The 21,581-nt window shown below is 36.4% G+C and overlaps 1 protein-coding gene across 1 annotated transcript in view; it reads left to right on the plus strand.

Annotated features, from left to right (window-relative positions):
- LOC150092274 (uncharacterized) overlaps nt 1-21,581 on the plus strand; it is a 127,076-nt gene that overhangs the window by 55,913 nt on the left and 49,582 nt on the right. Inside the window, exons 3-17 of the mRNA XM_090414834.1 lie at nt 2,489-2,666; nt 6,231-6,303; nt 10,310-10,408; nt 10,574-10,754; nt 11,989-12,487; nt 12,614-12,706; nt 13,001-13,129; nt 14,322-14,483; nt 15,702-15,834; nt 16,893-16,963; nt 17,101-17,287; nt 18,180-18,332; nt 18,431-18,520; nt 18,898-19,022; nt 19,467-19,677. Coding sequence (XP_090270960.1) covers nt 2,489-2,666; nt 6,231-6,303; nt 10,310-10,408; nt 10,574-10,754; nt 11,989-12,487; nt 12,614-12,706; nt 13,001-13,129; nt 14,322-14,483; nt 15,702-15,834; nt 16,893-16,963; nt 17,101-17,287; nt 18,180-18,332; nt 18,431-18,520; nt 18,898-19,022; nt 19,467-19,677 — 2,384 coding nt within the window. The remainder of the gene's footprint in view (nt 1-2,488; nt 2,667-6,230; nt 6,304-10,309; nt 10,409-10,573; nt 10,755-11,988; nt 12,488-12,613; nt 12,707-13,000; nt 13,130-14,321; nt 14,484-15,701; nt 15,835-16,892; nt 16,964-17,100; nt 17,288-18,179; nt 18,333-18,430; nt 18,521-18,897; nt 19,023-19,466; nt 19,678-21,581) is intronic.

Genomic DNA, 21,581 nt, shown 5'->3' on the forward strand with positions numbered 1-21,581 from the left:
CTAGATGTACAATTCAATGTACAATATTATACAATACAGTTCAAGTATTACTATCATTTTCTGTCGATATTTACACTTATTTTTCGCTATAATTTTGTTACAGTTATAAATGTTTCCTTATACTGTATACAGAAAGGGTAAAATACATTTCGGATAGTTTTCGTGGTTTATAATAAGTTTCTGTTTTTAGTGATAAAGTAAGTTAGTTTGTGTATTTACGTGTAACCAAGGGCCGTAGCCATACTGCTTACTAGAGAATTGAATTAGTTCGAAACAGTCACTGTGAGTCCAGTGACCGCATTTATGAGGAGTCACTTTACAAGGCTTGATTTGATGTGCATGTTAATATATTCGTCTTTAGGGAAAACTAAAGTAATTATAAATTCAGAAATCACAAAATTAAGAAAAAATGTATTTCATTTTTTAAATAATTTATAAATTGATTAATTTATTTATAAATCATTAATACTAATAATAAAATAATATAATAAAAAATAATAATATAATAAAAAAAATTAGCAAAATACAATAATATCAAGATATCTTTTAAAATTACATATATACACCAAATTTATATATATATATATATTATATATATTATATATTTTCTACCAAATAATATTTTTTGTTGTTTAAAAAAATATTTAAAAAATCTTTGATTTGACAATGCATTGTTCACTGGTGGTTTACTCTACTGCTGAGAAAAGAAGCGTATAATAAATATATATAAAATAATATCACTGCTGCCTGTAGCTTGGTTAATGTTTCCTAAATCTCTTCTTTCTCCCCCTGGCTAAGCCTTTATCGGTTACAATAAATCACGGCATGCTCAGCGTTTCTGAAATGCAACAGATCAACTCGCTCGTCTGCTAAATCTTCCTACCCCCTTGAGGGAAAGAAGCATCGAGTGGTAGATTTAGACTCCTTACCTCTGCTTCCATGTTCACACAACGGTGAACGTTCATAGACTGAAGTAGCAAGTTAAGAACAGGCTTCTTTTTATCGGGTCTTACGTTACTGGGTGAGCTTAAAATCGATGATGAAAATACACGTGAAAAAAGAAAAAAAAGTGCGTGTGTGGGGGGGAAGAATTTCTGCAAACTTTTATGTGAATTTATAATATATATATATATATATAGAGAGAGAGAGATAGCTGGCCCAAGGCTATCACTAATTAATCGGCACGCAGTGAAGAAGGCGGCTAGTAAGTGCCGCCATCTGGTGGTCCCTAACACAATATTTTTTATGTCTGAAAATAGTGTGGGTTCGACGGCCGATTTTCTTCAGTTTACGGAACGAAAAACCCGAGTTTCCAGGAGAAAAAACCCGCTAGCCAGTGCCAGAGATCGACTAACTCTAAAACCGTCCAGCAAAGGCTTAGAAAAGTTCCTCTAGTCGGCGACTAGATTCGAACGCCTTTCGTCGTGCGATCAAGCGCTGTAGAGTGCAAACGCCACTTCTACTGAGCTATACATACAGGCTCTGTTATTTAATAGTGAACGAAAAATGTATATTAATTTTAAATCTAAGATAATTTAATTTTTTTCAATTTATATTTAAAATGTGGCGTTTGCATACCACGGCGCTTGACCGCACGAAGGAAGACTTGGTTTCGAGTCTAGTCGGCGACTAGAGGAAATTTTTCTAAGCCTTTTTTCGACCGGTTCCCGAGTTAGTCGATCTCTGGCACCGGCAAGCGGGTTTTTCCTCCCGGAAACTCGGGTTTTTCGTCCTGTAAACTCAAAGAAAATCGACTGTAGAACCAACATTATTTTTCAGACATTAAATATATTGTATTAGGGTTAGGGACCACGAGATGGCGGCACATTTTGAGCCGTCTCTCTTCACTGCGTACCGCTTAATTAGTGATAGCCTTGAGGCCATCTATCTCTGGTTGGTACCAGTGGAGATTGAACAGCCCACTCAGTCTCCAAGTTAGATAGGGCTAAATGGCCTTGCCTACTCCCGTATACGGGAATAAAATGGCGTTAGCTGATTTTTTTTTTTTATATTTAAAATTAAATTATATATATCATTTTATATTTAAAATTCCTTATCCTTATAAGGACTGGCTTAAAGGGGCGAAGCAAGAATGCTTTTCATCTTCCCCATTATCTGTAGAGGACAGTGTAGGGATAAGGTGTTATTGAGCTATTAAAGCTCAGATCATGGCAGGAGGGTAACAGCAATAGCCGAGCCTCAGTTATAACTTCATTAGCTACAGCATTGCCATCCATTACCCTCCAAGGATTTGGATTGAATGAATCAATCACCGCATGTCCATCTAGTAAACATCTCATATTTAAAATTAAATTGATATATATATATATATATAAATTTGGTGTATAAATGCAAACGCACAATCTTAAAAGATATACTGAAATTACTGCATTTTGCTAAACTTTTTATTATTTAAAATAAGTTTATTAATTTTTATAAATAAATAAATTTATTTATAAATTATTTAAATTATTTGTTTTCTTCGCAGCGTTTAGCCGACTGAAGACCTGGAAAAGGCAATGGTACGTATTTGATGACCAACGATGTCAGCTGTTCTATTACCGTACTAAAGAAGAGTACGGAAACAAAGCCCCCCTTGGGTTCATTAATATCCGAGATGCGGCAATATCCCTCACGCTAGAAGCCAACAACCAGTTTACTATACAGTAAGTATTTCTTGTTGTTTCCAACACCATAATAAAATATATATAAAAAAAAATTGATATTTTTCTGCATTTGATTTTACGTCTAGTAGAGCGCCTCCCCCCCCCGAGCATTACAATCCTGAGAATGGCACGTGCCCTTTAGTTGAAATGACCCGAATTCAAATTGTGTTGCTTAGAAGTTGTCCGAGACAACCAAGGCTACGAAGCAGCGTTGGGTTCAACTGAGTGTGTTTGGAGGGTGGTTTGATTTGCAGGATGAAGACGTTTCCTGAAGAAATCCTTTCCATTAGATAAAAAAAAGCATCTCCTCTCATACGAAGATGGACAGAAAGCTTTTATACAAACGAGTTCACTCACCTTCAATTGCAAAGTCCACCTAATGATCATTCCGGAATGAGAAACGAACGCAGATCTTTCCGACCGAAGGGCATTGTCGTGGGAGGCTCAGAACTAATATACAGGGTGGCCATAAAATAATTTTCCCTCTTTGGAGGCATCTGTAGTGAAAACCAACAAATGGAATGAGACCAAATTTTATATTGAGACTTTTGAAGGCATGGGGAGATCATTTCCGCGAAAAAAAAAAAAAAAGTACCAAAAGTCGCCGATAGGGGAAATTGTGGCACTGGCGGAGTCACGATTTCACAATCCTCCAGCGCCAAAATTTCCCCTATCGGCGAATTTTGGTACTAAATCTGTTTTTTCGTGGAAATCATCTCCCCATGCCTTCAAAACTCTCAATATAAAATTTGGTCTCATTCCATTTATTGGTTTTAGTTACAGATTCCTCTAAAGAGGGAAAATTATTTTATGGCCACCCTGTAGAAAGGGTTTTTCTAGTTGCAAAACAAACAAACAGCGAGGAGAACATTCCACTTCATCTTAATCTCTCAATCATCCCCATCCAAAAGTGTATTTGCAAAATGCCACCTGACAAGTGCTTCTCCTCAAGCTAAGAATATCTAGGTCTTTGTAGATGGTTACTGATTGCGCAAGTGTGTCATTACGAGAGGTCGCCCTCCACGCTTTTATGTTTCCTCATCATAACCCTAATCTCAGGCGCGTAAATTCATTTTTCGGAAAAGCTTGTAACCTTGTCCCTCGACGTTCTTAACAATAATGACTAAGAGCCTGGTGACCACGACGACGCATGGAAGTTCATAATGTCAGTAAAGCCATGTGCTCGCTTTAAGTTCCCCGTGGAGATTATAAAAGGGTTACGATCGCTTCCACTTCAAAGTCATCAGTGCACTGGGCAACTCGTGTCATATTTCCGATCATTTTAACAGACCAATCAAAAACATAAATCAAACCAATCAGAAACATTTGATTCATTATTGAAAACTACTAGCTAACAATGGAGTCAAGATCCTATGAGGTTTTTGTGAGTTCATTGTTGTTTATTATAGCGATGATAACATCAGTACGTGTGTGTGTGTGCGCGCGAAAACAATAAATGGATTTGTTTTTATTAATGTCACGTATCCATTCTACGTTTAGATCTTTTTTATTATTACATATTTTACTGTTTGTTTTTTACTTTGACAGTGAAAACGATCTTTTAAGAGTTTCGTGCCAAATATGGCAGACAGTTATCGTATATTATCACGTGATCCTACTTCTAACTACCACTTGTTTGTGTATACTCATCTGTGTTGTATACTATTAATTGCTAAAAAAAGAATGCAATAATGACAGTAAAATTAATTAAAATTGAAAAGACGCGTGACATTAAGAGCGTGGAGCGTGGAGACTTAGTCATTGTTTGTAGATCGTGTTTTATAGTTTTTTTGCGAAAAAAAAAAAAAACAGATTGAAATTGAAAAGACGCGTGACATTAAGAGCGTGGAGCGTGGAGACTTAGTCATTGTTTGTAGATCGTGTTTTATAGTTTTTCGCGAAAAAAAAATATATATATAAAAACAAAGAGATTCAGTACGTCTAGAATCCAATAGGTAATAATAATAATAATAATAGGTTGTTAGGTTTCCAGTAATAGTTTTAATCGGATATGAGCATTCATACGACTCCCATTAATGTCAAGCTTCACGTAAACAAAGTCGTAAAACGCAATAGCGATTTATTAAGATAAGTGTAGATAGTTGTTCCTTTTAGCATAAAGAATCAAGTTATTAGTCGCGTATAGCAAAAACAGTAATGCAGCGCGAACGGCATTGAAAGGATGTTTCCGAGGGGGGAAAAACAATCTTTTAAAGTCCGTGAAGATCAAATTAGTTAACTGATTTCTTTATCGAAGACTGCTTGTGCATGAAGCGGGAAAAGGGAAAAGAGTCGTCAAAAATGCGACGAAAGTCGACTTCTGTTTTTTTTTTTTTTTTTTTTTTTCGTCTCCTACCAAAGCAACGCACCCCAAGGCGAGAAAACGACCAAAACGACAGACTTCAACCTACTTTTCTTAAAACATTAAAGGCTGCTTCGAAAACGGAAGTTCTTGTTCTTGAAATGCGTTTGTGTGTGTGTGTGTGTGTGTGCGCGCGCGCGCAATCAAATCGATAAATATGGCAGGAACGATTGTGGAATTGAAGAACAGAAAGAGCAGAACATCCTCAGGCTAAAATAAGCCTCAAAAATTATTTTAATAAAAAAGGGTGCACCGGTATAAATGGCTGACGTCAATTATAATAAACGTCGCTTATTTTTAAATGCAACTGAATGATTTTCGCTGAGATTCGAAATAATAAAATCAGTAAAGCCTAAACATTCTCTGTATCCTAATGAGTAAAAGGAGGGGAGTGGCAAAGAGAAGAAAAAAAAAGAAATCAGTGATGTTGATGAGATAGATTTACTCCTCCTCATTTAGGCCTTCTCAGCACAAAAGAGATGACGTCATCCAAACGAATCTGATCCTCTTCTCTTAAGGTGTTTAATACTACAACAGTTGAGGCATGTTTGGTTCGCTATTGTAAGAGATTGGACTAAAACGGACACAAACCTTACACGCACAGGAGGATTTTATTGGTCCCATCACTCAAAGCTCCGAGAGTAAAGAACATGTCAGCCATTTTAAGTGATGTTCCTCTTGTAGTCTCCAAATCATCTCTTCGAAGCACTAAATCACCAGCTTCACCAAAAACTCGGTGATATGCAATAAATCATAGTTGTGGGAAGGCCCATTTATTTTTTAAGAAGGGTCTGTTCGGGATTAAGTTTGCTAAGTGTTGTTAGATCGTACCATGAACCCAGCTTTTTTTTTTTTCTTGCTTTATCGAACTTTACGAAATGAATTCCCAGAGAGTGATGAACTAGTAAGCTAGATCACTTACAGTCATCTTCCATTACGTCAGACACATTGCGAAATCCTTCGCGTGCTTTCATTAGTGAATAGAAATACATCGGAGGGGATCTTTTATGCGTTGCTCCCATCGTTGACAAGCGAAAGATTACCCCGCGTTGTGGAATCTATACTTAAAGTTTCAAAGGATTTAAATAGCTAAAGTAGCGAACGCAAAAATGAAACAAAATCGGAAAAAAGCTTTTTTGTAATATAAATTGAAATAAGAATGCACTGGTTCTAACTGAAATATTATATTTATTTTATTTCAGCTCTGGTGGAAAAGATTATGTACTCATTGCCGATAACCACGAAGCCATGATGATCTGGGTGATGGCTTTGCAGGTGAGTATAGAAACGACGTATAACACAGCAAATATAAGAAGACCAATCATATAAAATATACATACCTACCATTATGAGTAGTTTCTGTAGTAACGTACGGTAATTTTGTGTATCGACTGCACGCGCACCTGCACAAAAAAACGACTTTCCATTGTTAGTTACTTATGGTTCCTATAGCAACGAACTCTGCGATGTATTATTCATTGATGTTTCAATCCATAGAGATAAGTCAGTTTCATTAGTTCGGTTGCCATGACGACTGTCTTAATCGAAAGGATGGGAATGAGCTTCGACTTTGTTTTGTTGCTTGCAAACAGTAAGAATTGTTTCTTCTTTAAGTGGGTTTTATTGAATCTTTCTGGCATATAATTAGTCTAATGATCGTCCTGAAGTGTTTTTTTTCCGATGGATTTCAGCTAATTTATCCATTTTTTTTAATGACGTAATTTTGACAGTTGTAGAAACTTCTCTTAGTGCATATAACGTTACTCAATTCAAATTTCGGAATAATTACAAGTAATACAGGGTGGCCATAAATGGAATGAGGCCAAATTTTATATTGAGACTTTTGAAGGCATGGGGAGATGATTTCCGCAAGAAAAAAAAAAAAAAAACGTTTTAGTACCAAAAGTCGCCGATAGAGGGAATTTTGGCGCTGGCGGAAAATAAGCGGATAATTACATTAAAGGCAGATAAAATGGAATAATAACATTTTGACGATGTAAGCGACAGCCGCGTCACTCATTCCAGCTGGATATGTGGCGCGTTACAATGATAATATGAATAATAATAATTAAACTAGAACAGCAACTTGCGAGAGACACAGAAATCAATGTAGTGATTGAACTCACAGGAAACAATGTTTTATCCATCGGAATCAGGGTCCTGTGGACCACATACTCAATTTTCAATGTGCTAACCTTTCTTGTGTACAACAAATTGCATCCAGTGTGCGACATGCTCTACAGCTGAGCGTAAGGAGTCGGATTGGATGTTCATAACAGCCCGTTTTATGTTCTCTTTCAAGACATGCAACGACACAGTGGTGTTCGACGACACAGGGACCAGTACTGGTCCCTGTGTCGTCGAACACCGCAGTAGCAGCGTCTGTTACTGTCTCTTCTTGCACAGCTTTACGTCCTCTACCATGTCTAACTCCTTGTGATCATAAACTTTATTTATGATTATTAGGAGTTTCTTCAGTTTCTTCAAACTTCTTAATCATAGCTCTCAGTGCTGCAGGTGATATGGGACCTGTACGCCGGTTATGAAGCCTTCTAAATTCCCAACGGGCCGCTACGGCATTGCACTGTTTAAGGTAAAACAACTTAACAAGAAAGCACGCTGAGGCTGAACGTTCCCAATCCTCTTTTAAGTGGAATTGGTGGCGCTGCTGTCACGTACCCACAGTAAATTTTGCATAATCCTTTTTACCTGCGTTTACTACAAATATTTGACTGCTTTCGCCAGCGCCAAAATTTCCCCTATCGGCGACTTTTGGTACTTTTATTTTTTATTTTTTTTTTTCGCGGAAATCATCTCCCCATGCCTTCAGAAGTCTAAATATAAATCGGCAAATATCAGAAGCCCATCCTAAACCCATCCGAGTTCGCAGTAGATTTTATTGCATGGATTTATTTGATGCAGTAAAAAAAACACTCTTAAATCTTTCCCGAGGTTTCTTCAGGTAAAAAAGAATAAAGAAGTTATCTATTACCTGCTGACGTAGTTCCTGTTTGGTACTTCTTTCCCTGGAGATTTCTCGGTCTTGTAGAACCAGTACACAACTGCTCTCAGGACACGCGAATGCATCTCCGATTAGCTCACGAGAATCGCTGCCAGCGTCGAACTGGGAATTCTTTCAAAAGGAAACGAGATAGCAAACACACAGTATCGGCCCGACATGCATGAAATATCAAAGTTGGACTGCCCGAATCTTATTCTGCGGTGAATCTTAGCTCAGAAAATCTTAATAAGTTGCCTTGTTAAGATTTTTACGATAACCTATGTGAAGCTTTACAAAAATTTATGTTAAAGGAACGTCTTAGTTACATAAGTCCCCTAGATCAAAAAAGAAAAACAGGACATAGCGTGGATTTGTCAAGGTAAAATATAACTCGATATCTGTAGCTAAACCAAAGTGATAGCTTGTCCTATACACATGAAACTAAATAACTGCATTGCACAATAGTGTAAACCCTCGACAGGTTTTTAATTAAAAATTGTAATTTCTTATTGATTCATAAAGTATCCAGTATAGGGTTATGCATGGAATAGCATATCGGGTAAATGGCCTCCACGGCTTTGCTGGCACATGCGCACTCTTTTGTCGAAATTTTCCAGGACCGTTTTGCATAAATGTGGCTGAATTTCGTCGATACAGCGCTCAATTTCCTCCTTCAAGGCGTGGGTGGTCGTGGGCTTGTTGGCATAAACCTTAGACTTCAAAAAACCCCAAAGAAAAAGTCCAACGGCATTAAGTCACATGATCTTGGCGGCCAATTCTGATCACCAAAACGGGAAATTTCTTGGGCTGTATGGCATGTGGCACCGTCTTGTTGAAACCACATGTCGTCCACATCCCTATCTTGCAATTTAGGCACAAAAAACTGGATTATCATGTCGCGATAGCGAGCACCATTAACTGTTATTGCCTTCCCAGCCGCATTTTCGAAGAAGAATGGACCGATGATGCCTCCAGCCCAAAATCCGCACCAAACAGTGACACGTTGTGGATGTGTTTGTTTCTCAACAATCACTCGTGGATGTTCTGAACCCCAAATGCGACAATTTTGTCGATTAACGAAGCCATCAAGATGAAAATGAGCCTCATCGCTGAAGATGATTTTGTTCGAAAAATAAGCATCCACTTGTTGTTGTTCCATAATCCATTCGACGAACTCTCTTCGCTGTGTGTGTGGTCAGTAGGCTTCAGTTCTTGAGTCAGTTGAACTCTGTAAGCATAAAGATGCAAATCTTTCGTGAGAATACGCTGTAGAGAGCTTCTCGAAATGCCCAAGTCAAGACCACGGTGCCGAATTGATGTTCCTGGACTCTCAGCAACACTCTCACGAACTGCTTCGATGTTTTCTGTTGAACGACTTGTTGAAGGACGGCCAGAGTGTATAAGATCACTAATTGATCCCGTTTCCTTGAATTTTTGAATTAATCTTTTCACAGTTGATGAAGTTAAATCACTATTCCGACCATATTTTGTACGAAAATTGCGAACTGTAGCTGCCAAACCTTCATTATTTTTAAAATATTGCTCAACAATGAAAATGCGTTGTTCTTTCGTGTAGCGCTCCATTTTTAATAACCCTGAACTGTCAGCTGTCACGCTGTCTTTTTTTTCTCGTTGGCAACACTTTACCGCACAAATGGCGCTAAATTTAAATCTTGCGTGAATTTTGGGACACCCTGTAGTTAAATTCACAGGTTATTTTTTGTTGTTATTTTTAATAAATTTTGGCGAACAGGTCATCATACGTTGGAAAAACACTGTAGTAATTTGACCGACATAAATGATGTCACCACTCATAAAACATGTTCGGCGAATGATTAGCACGTAATCACACCAATCGCGCTGTAATTGGTTCTTTTGTCGGGGGTGGCGTGACTTTCTGCGGCAGTTTTATTACACACATTTTCGTGATTTTAGGGAGTTAATTATAAAAAAAATTCAAAAGTTCAATTTTCAAAACAGGATTACCTAAACCAAGCTCCTCAACATCGAACTTTTACATTTCAAAGTGTGAAGATTGCGTTAAAAATCGCGTGTAAAACTTTTTTTTTTTTAAATTCGCGATATAACGTACTTTCGATTTAACGGACACCCCTTAGCTCCTATTAGTCCGTTAAATCGAGAGTTTACTGTATAATCTTCTTCCGTGATCCCTCAAAGACGCCAAAAGAATACAACGCATTGAATTTACTGTTTAGCGAATTTTAAAAAATTTACCATAGAAGAATTGCTGTAAATGTTTCATTAAATCTTTTCTCGTAGGCCAAACGAGATTCTCCGAGACCTAAACAAGTGCCAGGCAACAACGAAACTCAATGGAAAACAAAGAGTGACACCCAGTTGAGGAAGGATTCATTGCCTGTAAGTCATCCGATTCTCCAGTCAATAAATAAAATAAATGAATCAAACGTTAGCGACACCTATCGGTAGAATTTAACATTTAATTTGATGATTTCCCCTAGTTTTTCTTCGGAGTTTTATTAACTTTCTTTCGATGTTTATTTTGCTCTTCTGTTTGTTTTAAAGAGCGACCAAGAAATCCAAGCTATGCTGGGAAATTCACCGGACGCCGGAAGGAGGTCTGTTCTTATACGGACGCACTCCTTACAGCTGAATGGTGGTCCCAAGATTCGTAGATCTCCTTTCGTCAGATCCACTCCATCAATTGCTGCCAAAGACAGAAGAAATTGGGACGCCGAACATTTAAGTAAGAAATAATGCTGGATCTAATATCCACTGTACTTATATAATTTAAATGCACCCTCTATCCAAAAAGAAACCGAACTTTTCGAAAATAGAAGAGACTAGTGGCGCCACCTGTTGTGTCTTTTTGTTGTCGAAAGCGGCAACCTTCATTAGTGTTGTGTCAACTGTTGTTGACATTTGTTTCATTAGAAGCCGAGTTATAGTGCCAAGAGTGACAGTGGGTTTTGACGAACGGTCGGAAAATGAGTTTCAAACAGAGAGCTGCGATTGACTTTTGTGTTGAACTTGTAAAAGTTTTACCGAAACGCATCAAATGCTTCAAAAAGCATACGGTAATGAATGTTTATCCCGTACTCAAGTTCACGAGTGGTTTAAGCGATTTCAAAGTGGTCGTGAGACGCTTGAGGATGACGAAAAGCCGGGCCGTCTTAAAAAACCGGACTGGACAATTTTAACATCCAAAAAGTGCGTGATTTCATCAAACAAAACTCGAAATCGTCCGTGAGATTGATTGATTGAAGATGAATTGGGGATTCCAAAATCAACTGTGCACAACATTTTGACCGAGAGTTTGGGTCTTCGTAAATTGAATTCGCGATTTGTTCCCCCACAAGTTGACCGAAGACCAAAAAATGTATCGAATTGAACACTGCAAGGACCTCATTAAAACCGCTCGTAAGGACTCAAACTTCCTTGACACGATCGTTACTGGTGACGAAACTTTGTGTTTTGAGTATGAGTCCGAAACAAAGCGCCGTAATGCTGAGTGGAGACCTCCAGAAGAGGGGGAAAAAAGTCGCTTGGAGAAGTCAAAAGTAAAGACAATTCTGATTTGTTTCTACGATTCCAAGGGCATTATCCACAAAGAATTCGTTCCGCCTGGCCAAACGGTCAATGGTGAGATTTATTTAAACGTTTTGAAGCGATTGATAGCGAGCTTTGTCGCGTACGGCATGAACATCGTGACGATCGACCGTTCGTCAAAAACATCGTCACTCTTGGCACTACGACTCGGCTTCTAATGAAACAAATGTGATAAACAGTTGACACAACACTAATGAAGGTTGCCGCTTTCGACAACAAAAATATACAACAGGTGGCGCCACTAGTTTCTTCTATTTTCGAAAAGTTCGGTTTCTTTTTGGATAGAGGGTGTAAATAATCTTAATCTCTCTATCTATCTATCTTTTTACATCACTTCCCGTACGTAAAACATTAAACGTATGTCTTTCCAGCTAGACCGCCGTACTCACCCGAGGTACTCCATTCAAATCTGAACCGCAGTAGGTCCGAGCGTGGCAGTCCGATCCACAACACCCTTCTGAACTCCACCATGCAGTCTAGTTCGGATTCTACCATTTTTGCGAAGCCTTCTCAGCCTCCAAGACCTGCCAGTTCTTCTTCTTCTTCTCCTTCTGTACCTCCTCCTCCTTCGCCAGAACCGGGTCGTTCTAATACTGAGATTCCTTCTTCCTCAACCTCTGACCCGCAATGCGACAGGACAACGAAACCAAAGGATGCATCTCCGACAGCTGAAGAGTCGTCATCGGAAACTGAAGGAAGAGATTCTCCAGATACGGAATCGGCCACAGAATCCGATAAACTGGATCCGATGGAGGTGATTCAGTTCGAAGAGGCAATAAAGGGAGATTCGTGGAGTCCTAAAAAGACGGTGGACACGAATCTGATCAGGCAGTTGAACAACGTCCAAAACCATCCCAAGAACAACAGAAGGTAAGAAAAAGTTTTGGTCATCGAGGTTGAATTGCTTTATAAGTCACTAAATCTGCATACGTTCAACTGTTTTGTTGTTTTGGTCTACTTGCGTGAGTTGCACATCTTATTGTCGATTTTCTTTAGTGTTCCGTCCACTAGACGTTTGTCAATGCAATCCTCGGACAGCTGTGACGAAGGTCACATCTCGAGGATAAAAGAATTGGAATCAGAATTGATGTAAGTTGCATTCAAAATCTGTAGGAAATTATACGAGTTTATATCGTATTCTCTCTATAAATGTTTAATTTAAATTAAATTAATTTGCATTTTTTATTTACTGTTATATAAAATTTTAAAAACAATAAAAGATTTAAAATTAAAAAAAATAATTACAGAATACTTAGCCCACCTACTTTTTTAATGTACTACAAACATACAAGTTTATGAGCAGAAGTCAAACGTGATAATGTTTATTACTCAGTTGGTATTCTCGCCATTTTTGAATGCTGAATCTTTCCTATCCTATTTCAGATCAATGAAGTGTGAATTAGCAAAAGCACTTAACAGAGAAACATCTTTCAAGGCTGTTCTAGCAGAAAGGGACACGCAAGTAGCTTCACTGGATCGTCGACTTTCTCAAGCATCAGCTGATAGTGGAGAGTAAGTGAACATTTCCATGTAAGATATTTTTTTTTTATTGTCAATTCCTCTCTCCACTACGACTGGTAATTCATTGTGTTGCTCAATTCTATTTCTATTTTTAAACTTAATACTGCTAGTGTTGGACTTATACTAAAAGTAAAGTTTGCCATCCATAAATCGATCTTTAGAGTATAGAATTTACATACGCCTAACCTGAGTGAATATAAGGACTGTAATTAAAGGCAAACCTCATTAACAACTCAACCTTATGATGGTCGAACTTCATGAACAATACAGCCAGCAGTTTAATAACGTGTAGGAAAAAAAGAAAGAAAAAAGTCCTGTCAGTTTCTCAAAGAGACTTTTCATTTGCGTCATTGGTAACCATGACAACGACACACTTGAAAAGGACTAAATATACTAAGAGCAATGACTGTGGATTCCACTCCCCCCACACACACACACTCGCCCATCCAGTTCCGGAAGTGTTCCATCTCCTTTTCTGTAATTTCCGGCTTGGGGTTTTATTGGAGGTAAAAGATTACACACTTGAAGTTATAGACGGAGGAAGTGTTAAAGAAATATAAAGAAAATGAAACGCAATAAGAGAAATTCTTGGATCACTACATGTCAAGTGATCCGGAAGAATTCTGTTTGCAATTTTCCCTCTATCCCCCCCCTCCCTCTTATAAGTTTTTATTATCGCCCTGTGCACTTCTTTCTTAACACACTCTGTCTTGTGAAAGATTAAATTGCATTTCTTAGGAATCACTGTAAAAACGGAAGTTTGCATAAGCTTCAGGGAACTTACCTCTTCCATCTTCACATGATAAAGCCACAAGGAAGTGTTTTTTTATTTTTATTCATTTATTTTTGTAAGGCATAGTGGTACAAGATCTTTGTGTAGCAAGTGATTGAAGGCAGTCGTGATGGAAGAGCTAGCGAAAATGATGATGAATATTAAATAAATATTTAATTTAAATTAAATTCATTTGTATCTTTTATTTACTTTTATATAAAATTTTAAAAATAATAAAATAAATAAATATTTTAAAAATAATTACAGAATACTTAGCCCACCTACTATTTTAATGTACTATAAGTGTACAAGTTCATGGACAGAAATTGAAAAAAATTTTTAATAAATAGAAAAATCAATTGCATAGAAAATACTCTCGACACAATTTCAAGCACTTTTTTTCTCTTTCAGAACACATACGCAAGCTGGAAGTAAAGATACTCCCGTTGATTCACCAAAGTTTCAAGAAACGTGTAGAATCTTACAAAATCATAACCGATTTTTAAATGAAGAAGTGTTAAAACTCTCCCGGATTCTTCAACAAGAACATTTCAAAAATCATAGCAAACATTTGTAAGTAATGGAATCAATTGATTTTGTAAACAGTTTTGTTTAATAATAGTTTAAAAGGGTAGTTGTTTTATACAATGCAAAAAATATTCATTATTTTAAAAACAAACTTGAATTGGTGTCTGTAAAAGACCCGGATATTATTGAAGTTTAATGCAAATAAAACAATTAAATGAAAATGTCTAATCTTTATTTATTAATGTAATTCTCCGTCTGATTTCTGTATTAAATAAAGAAACTAGTCACAAATAAATTTTAATTCATTTTAAATTTATTTAATTACAAATATTTTTAGTTAAAAGTTTTAATTTTAATAGTTCGCGTGTAATTATTTTTAATTTAATTTTAAATCGGAATAACACACCATAATCAAAAAATAATAAATTATATTGATAAATTCTGCCTGTAACCAAATGCTTTATAATATAATATTGTATTGTGGAAATTTTATTGTTCAGTCGGACGATTTTTGTATTTAGAAAGAAACATTTTAAATAGGAAATATTTAAAAGAATAATGACGTTGTTATGGATTTAAAATTGACTATTTTAGAAAGTGTTTTAGAAATTTTTTTACACCAAACCTCTCTACACATACACGTGACGATGTAATTAAATATAAATGAATATTTATTAAATATTTAAATGGCATAGTGAAGTAAGTATTCAAAACTGCACTGTTAATAAAAAGTACAAAACTATTTTCTGCGCTACACCTTTATATAGCTTAAAGATGTAGCGACCCGAAGATGGTAACTCTAAATTAGATACTGAATGTTAGCATCTCATCAGCTTTAACCATGGTTAAAATTATGATAATGTAAAATAAATATTTAATTTATATTAAATTAAATTGCATTTTTAATTTACTTTTATATAAAATTTAAAAAATAATAAAAAAAATAAAACTTAAAAAAATAATTACAGAATACTTAGCCCACCTACTATTTTAATGTACTACATGCATACAAGTTCATTAGAAGAAGTTATCTGGCAGGAATATTCGGTAGTATCGATATTTGCTTTGGCTATAAGATTCCTCTATCGATCAGTTTGTCTTAGGGGGAAAAAAAAAGTCCCTGAATGTGTGACGACCAGCTAATTAACTCTTCCCTCAATTTCCTCGCTTCCTTAAGCCTCACATGCAGACTTAATCACCCCAAACTTAATAAGTGCAAGTTCGCTAGCGAACTCTAATGATCCTTATTGATTTTATCCACAGACGGATCCAAGAATTACAAGAAGAAGTGGATCAGTTGAAGCGAGACTACGTGTTTCTACTACAGTCAGCAATACGAATCACTTCTGTGGATGGACCCGAGACTTTGGAATTGTATCTGTACGGAGAAAAAAGGGTATGCTAGCTAATTGGAAAACAGATTTTATATTAAAAATAAGTAATGAAATAAATAACGCTTTATTTTTTTGCTCATATTCTACTTAATAAGTTTAAAGGAAATCTTATGACCGGAATACATATAAGTACACCTATTTTTTACATTCATATTTTATCAAGAAAAGCCTCGATGGCAGTTTTTGACAAATGGTGATACCGTGAGATGCGGTGATTAATATCCTTGGAGGGTAATGGATGGCAATGCTGAACCAAGGAAGTAAACTGAGGTTCGGCTGTTGCTGTTATCCTGGGTGATGAGTTTTTGAGTTTGCTCCCTTAGGGTTTTTGCCTTAAGGGAGCACCTTGAGTCTCCGGGGAAGGTGTTCTCCTGCAGGGCCCGCTGAGGGGTTCTTGTCGGTGAATTATTTTCCTCGGAATTTGAGCGGTTCTGCTCAGGAGTCGGGGAGCCCATCGGGGTGCTAGGATGGGGCGGCCGACACTGAGTGGAACCAACGCTGTGCGGTTCTGCTTAAACGGGGAGCCCGTCGGGGTGCTTGGACGGGGCGGCCGTCAATGAGTGGAACCAACGCTGAGACATGGACGGTCTTTCGCCCACTATGGAGTGGCCTAGAGATCGTCCGATTTTTTGAGATTTTACCCTTTACTTACTAATCAGGGTAATGGATGGCAATGCTGTAGCCGATGAGGTTCTAAGTGAGGCTCGGATATTGCTGTTATCCTCACGCCATGATCAGAGCTTTAATTTAATAGCTCAATAACACCTTATCCCTACATTGTCCTGTACAGATAACGGGGAAGATGAAAAGCATTCTTGCTTCGCCCCTTTAAGCCAGTCCTTATAACGATGACAAGTAGATACTGATAGCATCTATTAATATCGATTACATGATTTGAAATCATGTAATCGATTTATTTATTTATTTCAATTTAGTATTATTATTTTTATATACACAACCAAGCAATACTGAACTTTATTTTAATTTTTTTCCAAGAACTGATTATTCGCATACACTTATTTCGGATCATTTGAATGCAATTTTGTGTTCTTGTCTGTAGCATAAACAGCGAGTTCTCCTTCTCTTGGAAGAAGCTAAGAAGACAAATCAGTCTCTTCCGGGCTATGACGGGTGAGTGCACCTTTCCGGTAACAGTGTACACATTTACTGAATAGTTTCTTCTTTAGCCACCAGATGGCAATGTACTCGATAAAGTATACAATAAGGTTTAAAAATTATAGTCGATGACGTTTTGATAAATTTTTCAGGGGAAACTCCATCTGCCACATCGACCGGTTAGGGTTCAAGCATTGCTTTGTGGATGACAGCCTCATCCTTCACTTCCTGTGTCGTCAACTCCATCAGCACTATACGTGTCAACTACGTAGTTTTGAACGTCACTTATCTCTATGGAAACACTATCTTCACCGTTATGGCAATAATCTTCATAGTACGGTAGGTGGCGCTTTGCTGTTCAAGATATTAAGATGTCACAGAAGGATAAATATTTTAGAAAATTAACTTCCTTTATTTTTGTTTGTTCTTGAAATACTTTGAAGCAAACAGCGTTAATATGTTAGAAGTATTATTCAAATTTACACAGGCAGAGTGGATACTATATCTAACATTAATTATTCAAATTTACTTTCTTACTTCCATTGTAATATATCAAATATAAAAAGGTGTCTTTAATATTTTTAAAATTGTTTAGAAAAATTTTAATAATTTAAAATAGTATTCTAAAATTATTAATAAAATATAAGTTACATTTTTATTTCTAAGAATAATTAAACAAATTATTCGTAGTTTTGAACGTCACTTATCTCTATGGAAACACTATCTTCACCGTTATGGCAATAATCTTCATAGTACGGTAGGTGGCGCTTTGCTGTTCAAGATATTAAGATGTCACAGAAGGATAAATATTTTAGAAAATTAATCTTCCTTTATTTTTGTTTGTTCTTGAAATACTTTGAAGCAAACAGCGTTAATATGTTAGAAGTATTATTCAAATTTACACAGGCAGAGTGGATACTATATCTAACATTAATTATTCAAATTTACTTTCTTACTTCCATTGTAATATATCAAATATAAAAAGGTGTCTTTAATATTTTTAAAATTGTTTAGAAAAATTTTAATAATTTAAAATAGTATTCTAAAATTATTAATAAAATATAAGTTACATTTTTATTTCTAAGAATAATTAAATTGCCTTTTTTTTCTAAGAATAATTAAACAAATTACGTAGACAAGCCAGGTAAAGTACCATGCATGACGTCACATTCGCCTTAAACAAACTCTATAACTATTTTTTTGTTACTATCTGGTTTTTTTTTTACTATAGAAAGAACTAAAATTCTTGGTCAGAAGTGGGATACCTTCTCAGATGAGGAGCAGAGTTTGGTGTGATCTCTATCGTATAAGGATACGTGATATCAAGGAAGCCAAAGGGCACAATTATTATGCAAATTTGTGTAGTGCAACACCAGAATTCGAGGTAAGTTTCTGCATATTCCGTTTCAAGCTCACTATAATAGTCTTTTTTTCAAATTTCCTGGTAATGAGACCACTGATTGTTGTATATTCTTTATGTAGCACGTTGCCGAGCATAAAAGACAGATCTCTTTGGACCTTCTTCGAACTATGCCAAGCAACATCAACTTCTATGACAGAGAATCTCCAGGGGTAAGTAGCTGTATTAGAAGAGTAATGTCGGCGTGCGTAGAAGGCTAAAGTATAGCTTCTCTGATAAAGTACAACCGTTTGGTGATAACTAAGCTTATCTTACCACACTAAGATAATGTATTGTTCGCCTATTTCGTTCTTGACGACGTAAGTTATTGTTACCATGGAAACACGGAAACGTTACATGGCATTCGTCATAAAACAACTATTTTGTTACACACAGACCTTCTCAGCGTGCGTGTTTCCACAACATCGTTTATTATATAGTAAAATTGGGTTTTATTGAATTTTGAGTGTATGAAACAAGTCAAATAGTTAACACTTTGAATATACAAGAGCACTCTATATATTTCACATTACTTCTTGGTGTTTTTCAGGTGAAGAGGATGCAAGAGGTGCTTCACGCTTTTTGTCTTCATAATCCTTCTGTGGGATACTGTCAAGGGATGAATTTCCTGGTGGGAATGTGTCTACTCCACATGGAGACAGAGGATGCCTTTTGGTACGTTCGTAATTTCATGATTTGCTTTCTTTTGTAGAAATATTATAATAACCCCCTAATAACATTATGAGTTATAATAATAACAGATTGATGTCTAATTTGGTAAACATCATCTTACTGTACCTGCGTGGTGTCAAACCTTTACTCCAATAACTGGAAATTGCATTTTATGGTTTGCTTGTAAGTACCGCCATCTATCGAGAATTTGAATTATTATGAAAACCGGAGGGGATTGATTTTTTGAAATGCGCGGAAGAAATGTGTTCTGCTTAATTCTTCTCTTTCACACACACACACACACACACACACACACAAATTATATTATAGCCTTCTAAACATACCGGATTGATTTGTGGGCTTCTGATTCCTATCTTCAAACTATCAAAAAAAAAAATTATTTTGTCTATCAGCTCTCATTAATCTCCTGTAATGCAACTATTCCAGGTGCCTAGTCGCTATCGTGCAGAAATACTTCACAGCGGGCTACTTTGACCAGCATTTAATCATGGCGCAGGCCGACCAGGAAGTTTTAAAGGACCTTTTGAAAGATAAACTGCCAAAGCTACATCGACACCTACAAGCCATGGACATCGAAGTGTGCACAATCACCCTGAATTGGTTCCTCTCTATTTTCTTTGACTCCGTACCATTTGAGGTAAGATCATTTAACACATTTTAAATCAGATCTCGGTGCTAAGTGTTTGAAGAGCCCCTTTTTCTAGGAACTAAGGTACCTTTCTCTGGCCACTTAATGAAACAAACAAAGTAGTTCCTAAGTTGATCAGCACTACTGTACGCATTTGCAGGATATTTTGCGAAAATTCTGCAGATAATTTGGAAAATAATTAATAGAGTTAATATTAATAAAAGAAGATAATATTCTTTTCAGAATTTTCCTATTCTATGGAATAAGTACTTCAAAATACACCTTTCATGGCCACTGTTAGCTTGCATTTTCAGAGCTGTAGCTCAATCGATAACTATGATATTCTTTGGATGGAAAGACTTGGGTTAAATTCCTGTCAAGGACGTGAAAAATCTTTCTTAGGACTTTTCAACAGAAGGTGAGTTAGCTGGTCTCTCATACGAAGGTGGCAAGTTTTTTGTTTAAAAATTAAAAGCATATCCTGAATCACGTAATTCAAGATGTCACTGACAGACTTAAAACTATCAGTGACATCAGCAACCTCCTGTTGACTTTTACCACCGATGTTGAGTTGCATGGATTGCAAATATTTGCTCCTTATATGCTTATTATAAACTCATACTGTATAAGGATTCATCCACTAAATTCCAAGTGGAAAACTTAATTTCTAAAATACAATACTCAACATTTTTTACAAAACTATTTATTCAAAAAATGCATACAAACTTTGTGAAGTCCAAATAATTTTTTTTTCTATTGTTTAACTATGTACAGTAGAGCACACTACAAGTTTGTACGTACAAAATGACTGCCCACAACTTTGCAGTTGTAATAATCGCCGATAGATGGCGCTGAGTGGTCTCATGGATCAAAGCTTATACGACCTTGATTGTAAATACGTGTTGATTGTGTAAATCCTTTTTGAACTGGGAAACATATTGTAATGACACGTTAAACTAACTAAACTGTACTTAAAACGTGGTTTACGATTTATACACATTTAAATAAGGAATAAAAAAGATGATAATGTTCTCATAAGGAGGTAGCTATGAATTAATTACCCTGAAATCATTTTTAATTTGTTTGTGAAGAAACCCGTAACATTTTGCTTGTAGAGTGCATGAAATATTCTGCTGTTACCATTAAGTGAGTTGTAGCACCACACTTATTATCACCACGATAATTTTCACAGTTTAAAAGCAAATTTGAACTAACATTTCTCTCAAGTACAAAGTTCATCATCTTGTGACGTTATCTGTGCAACAGCTGATGCTTGAAGTCTTTCTCCATTGGCTGTCCTTGAAATTCACGATTGCCTCTTGAGTTCGTTTCTACACCGCTCAATCACACCTTGTAGTTATTTAAACTGCCACCAGATGGAGCTGCTGAACCAACAGTAGAGAATTGTTTAAGCTGCCACTAGATGGAGTTTCTAAGACAGTAAATAGTTACTTAAACTGCCACCAGATGGAGTTGCTGAACGAATAGTACAGAATCATTTAAACTGACACTAGATGGAGTTCTGAACTGACAGTAAATAGTTACTTAAACTGCCACCAGATGGAGTTTCTGAAGGAATTGTTTAAACTGCCACTAGATGGAGTTTCTGAACTGACAGTAAATAGTTACTCAAACTGTCACCAGATGGAGTTGTTGAACGAACAGTAGAGAATTATTTATACTGCCACTAATGGAGTTTCTAAGACAGTAAATAGTTACTTAAACTGCCACCAGATGGAGTTGCTGAACGAATAGTACAGAATCATTTAAACTGACACTAGATGGAGTTCTGAACTGACAGTAAATAGTTACTTAAACTGCCACCAGATGGAGTTTCTGAAGGAATTGTTTAAACTGCCACTAGATGGAGTTTCTGAACTGACACTAAGTAGTTACTTAAACTGCCACCAGAT

Source organism: Typopeltis vanoorti, chromosome 26 (genome assembly GCF_054136105.1).
Source record: "Typopeltis vanoorti isolate ZY-2024b chromosome 26, IOZ_Tvanoo_1.0, whole genome shotgun sequence".
NCBI lineage: Eukaryota > Metazoa > Arthropoda > Arachnida > Uropygi > Thelyphonidae > Typopeltis > Typopeltis vanoorti.